Below are 3,902 nucleotides of genomic sequence, written 5' to 3'. Positions count from 1 at the left end.
TATGAATTTTGCTCATGGATAGTAGTTACAAATAATGAGGCTTGTGCATCCCTTTATACAGAGTACAGCCTACAGCCTATGTCAGCTGGTTAATTTGCCGAATCTGTGAGGTCTTTAGACCGCGGTGGAAACGCACACAACAGTGGGCTGAAGGAACCTTTTAGTTCCTTGAGAAGAGATCTGGGGACTTAAGCCTTGAATATGCTGGGGAGCAGATGCTGAATACTTCTGTTTATACAACCTTCTGCAGTCAGCTTGGTGGACACGTTCCACACATGCGCAGTAGATGAGTAGAGTTGGTGCCCTGGTTGCACTAGTTGCTGCGCGGACATGTCCGTGTGGTCACAAAAAATGGGAGGCATGCGTACATCTGCATCTACACGTAACCCGTCTGATGACGTTTTTTTTGTCCTTACTTTAAAAGTCCTGGGTACCTTTGGTCTAAACGTGGCTTGTGGTTACTTACAAAACTAAAATCACTTTTTGTTTCACACAGGAAACAAACATTTAAAAGTACGGTACACATAGTAGGCCACATAGTTTAACTGTTTCTTCTTGTCTGTTTTAACTGTTTATTGTTGGTACACGATCGGCAGCCTGCACAGGGCGTTTTATTTTGAAAATCAACCGGAATATCCATGCGGTTGATATATGTCTGACTTCCTGAGTTATGAGGAGCGCAGAGCGACCCCGCGTATCCAAGCTGTCTGAAAAGGCCTTTACATGTAAACCCTGTCACAACCATTAGCAAGAAATTAATTTACCACGTGCCAAAACCTTTATCATAAGTTTACAATGGACAATGTTCTTTGCATCTTAGACTGTGACACAATAATGGCAGAAGCTACTTACAGGTGTGGAAAGAACGCCTCGCTCCTTCGCCTTCATTTATTGGCTACAGCGGACATGAACAACATAAGGTCCGGTGCTGCTGACCTGCATTGGGCAGCTCAACTTGGGAAAAGAAAAAAAAGTTTACACACGTCAGACTGTAGATGTCCTAAATCTTGCCCATTTTACTCGGGCAGTTCCTGTACCCCCCTTTTCTCACATGGTTCACAGCAGTGCGGTTTCTCTCCAGGGTGCATTTTCCGGTCACCTGATGTAGTGAGAGATTTCCCACACTGGTCACAGCTGTACGGTTTCTCTCCAGTGTGAACACGTTGGTGGGTTTTTAGGTGACCAAATTGAGTGAAAGTTTTTCCACACTGTTCGCACCAGTACGGTTTCTCTCCAGTGTGAACACGTTGGTGGAGTTTTAGGGCACCTAATCGAGGGAAATTTTTTCCACACTGTTCACAGCTGTACGGTTTCTCTCCAGTGTGAACACGTTGGTGGATTTTTAGGTAACTTGATTGAGTGAAAGATTTTCCACACTGTTCACAGCTGTACGGTTTCTCTCCCGTGTGAACACGTTGGTGGATTTTTAGGTAACTTGATTGAGTGAAAGATTTTCCACACTGTTCACAGCTGTACAGTTTCTCTCCAGTGTGAACACGTTGGTGGATTTTTAGGTGACCTAATTGAGGGAAAGTTTTTCCACACTGTTCACACCAGTACGGTTTCTCTCCAGTGTGAACACGTTGGTGGATTTTTAGGTCACCTAATCGAGGGAAATTTTTTCCACACTGGTCACAGCTGTACGGTCTCTCTCCAGTGTGAACACGTTGGTGGAGTTTTAGGTAACTTGATTGAGTGAAAGTTTTCCCACATTGGGCACAGCTGTACGGTTTCTCTCCAGTGTGAACACGTTGGTGGATTTTTAGGTCACCTGATGTACTGAAAGATTTTCCACACTGTTCACAGCTGTACGGTTTCTCTCCAGTGTGAACACGTTGGTGGATTTTTAGGGCACCTGATGTACTGAAAGATTTCCCACACTGGTCACAGCTGTACGGTTTCTCTCCAGTGTGAACACGTTGGTGGATTTTTAGGGCACCTGATGTACTGAAAGATTTTCCACACTGTTCACAGCTGTACGGTTTCTCTCCAGTGTGAACACGTTGGTGGATTTTTAGGTAACTAAATTGAGGGAAAGTTTTCCCACATTGGGCACAGCTGTACGGTTTCTCTCCAGTGTGAACTCTCTGATGAATCTTCAAATGTTCAAATCTTGAGAAGGATGTGTCACAGAGCTGACAGCGATGACGTTTGAGTCCATCTCTTCCTCTCTTTCTCTACATCAACAGATAGAAACGCAGTAAGTGAGATGTCATGGTGGAGCGAGCTATCTAAAAAATCATAAATTATATATAATTAGAACACATCTTTAAAGTTCTATACTAAGGGTTTAACAACACACCAAATCCACAGTTCAGTCCTAGATTATTGAGCCACTGTTCATTCCTTGGATCCACACCCTTAATATTATTATTATAATATTCCATCTTGGCTTAATAAATGTAGTCGAAGTTGCAGGCGTGATCACTCTATGACTGAACCAAAATAAGAAGTCACATGGCACACGCATTTGGAGGACATTAAAATTGGTGTAATATAGGGATGGGGACCTGGTTCCAAAAATTCTCAAAACCCGAAAATCAATAAGGTTCAAGCTTATCGATACTGCTATCGAGACTTACCTGCAGCCAGCGAGAGACGAGGAGGGACTGATGTTATTCTTTCTAAACATCACTCACTACTTGTGATGTCAGATCAAGTTATTGAGTTACTTTGCTGTTGTAAACATTAACGTTGCTGCTCTGGAAACATTTAGCTGTATTTAAAATATTAGATTAAAAACAATGAGGCAGTTAATATTTAAACACAATATATGTTTATTTATTGCAAGTGATATGTCATCTCAATATATAACGTTACCGCACATTGAATATATATCCGTCATACCGTGCAGCCCTACATCATGCCTGTTGGGTCTGGTCTTACCAAATAACATCACTAAATAACAGTGTAGATAAAGTATCGATAAAGAATCTGATCGTTAAGCAGTCTCAATAAGTGTATCAATAAAAATTAGCGATCCCCATCCCTAGTGTAATATTTACAAAATATAGCCCTACAGCTTTTGCAGAGAGAGAGAGAGAGAGAGAGAGAGAGAGAGAGAGAGAGAGAGAGAGAGAGAGAGAGAGAGAGAGAGAGAGAGAGAGAGAGAGAGAGAGAGAGAATATTAAGCAGACACATTATAAATTTTACTGAGCGACAGCGAACACACCACCAAACTAACGTTAGTTGATCCACATGCGGCGCACTTGAAAACTGAATGGAAAATTACCTAGAAAAACCTACTGTCAATATAAGTACGATACAGGCATACATCGCTACCGCCCCCAGGCCCGCCGTTGGGAATTTTGGACAGGGGGACAACATTTTCCAAACTGGGCCCCTCATCGACACCCAATCCAGCACCACCTCGACCAACCCACCCTTAGTTCTAGTACAAACATGGGCAATTTCAAAGACGCTCTTGGCCATTAGTCTGTGCAGCATTTTTTTTAATCTTTCAAATTAGACTGTGCCAGTTATGTTCCTCCATCTAACTTAAAACAAGGAGGAAAAAAATGCCTTTCAGTGATTTGCTGATACTGACAGTAAAATCAAACATTGAAGAGATAACTGCAAAGCATTAAATCATACAATTTAATTATGAGTGAACAAATACACATACTTCATCTATCAAATTCAACACTGAGGACTACATTCATCAACGTATTGGTCAAATTATGTACTAAACTGAAATACTGTATGAGTACTGTGTCAGGTTTATCACATGTATAGCTTATTATACTGTAACCATGTTTGCAGCTGTATCCTCTGACCTGTGATGTGCTGCTGACTAGTGTTTACTGTAGGTCTGTTTTCTTGAGGCTGTTACAAGGGAACTTGTGGGTGTTACAAATCTTTATTAATATAAAGGGAAACACAAAATTCAGGTGGCAGATGAT

General features: G+C 41.6%; 1 protein-coding gene across 1 annotated transcript; it reads right to left on the bottom strand.

The window, feature by feature from the left end:
• Nucleotides 1-124: 124 nt before the first annotated feature.
• On the bottom strand, nt 125-2,177 carry LOC123966448 (zinc finger protein 239-like; the record flags this gene model as incomplete). The annotated part of the gene is made up of 2 exons (XM_046042608.1): nt 125-147; nt 242-2,177. A coding segment is annotated over one exon (1,161 nt), but the record flags the coding sequence as incomplete, so codon positions are not given.
• Between the last annotated feature and the right edge of the window lie 1,725 nt (nt 2,178-3,902).

Source organism: Micropterus dolomieu, unplaced genomic scaffold, assembly GCF_021292245.1.
Source record: "Micropterus dolomieu isolate WLL.071019.BEF.003 ecotype Adirondacks unplaced genomic scaffold, ASM2129224v1 contig_13461, whole genome shotgun sequence".
In the NCBI taxonomy this organism is placed as follows: domain Eukaryota; kingdom Metazoa; phylum Chordata; class Actinopteri; order Centrarchiformes; family Centrarchidae; genus Micropterus; species Micropterus dolomieu.
This window is presented reverse-complemented; position numbering and strand designations above follow the sequence as displayed.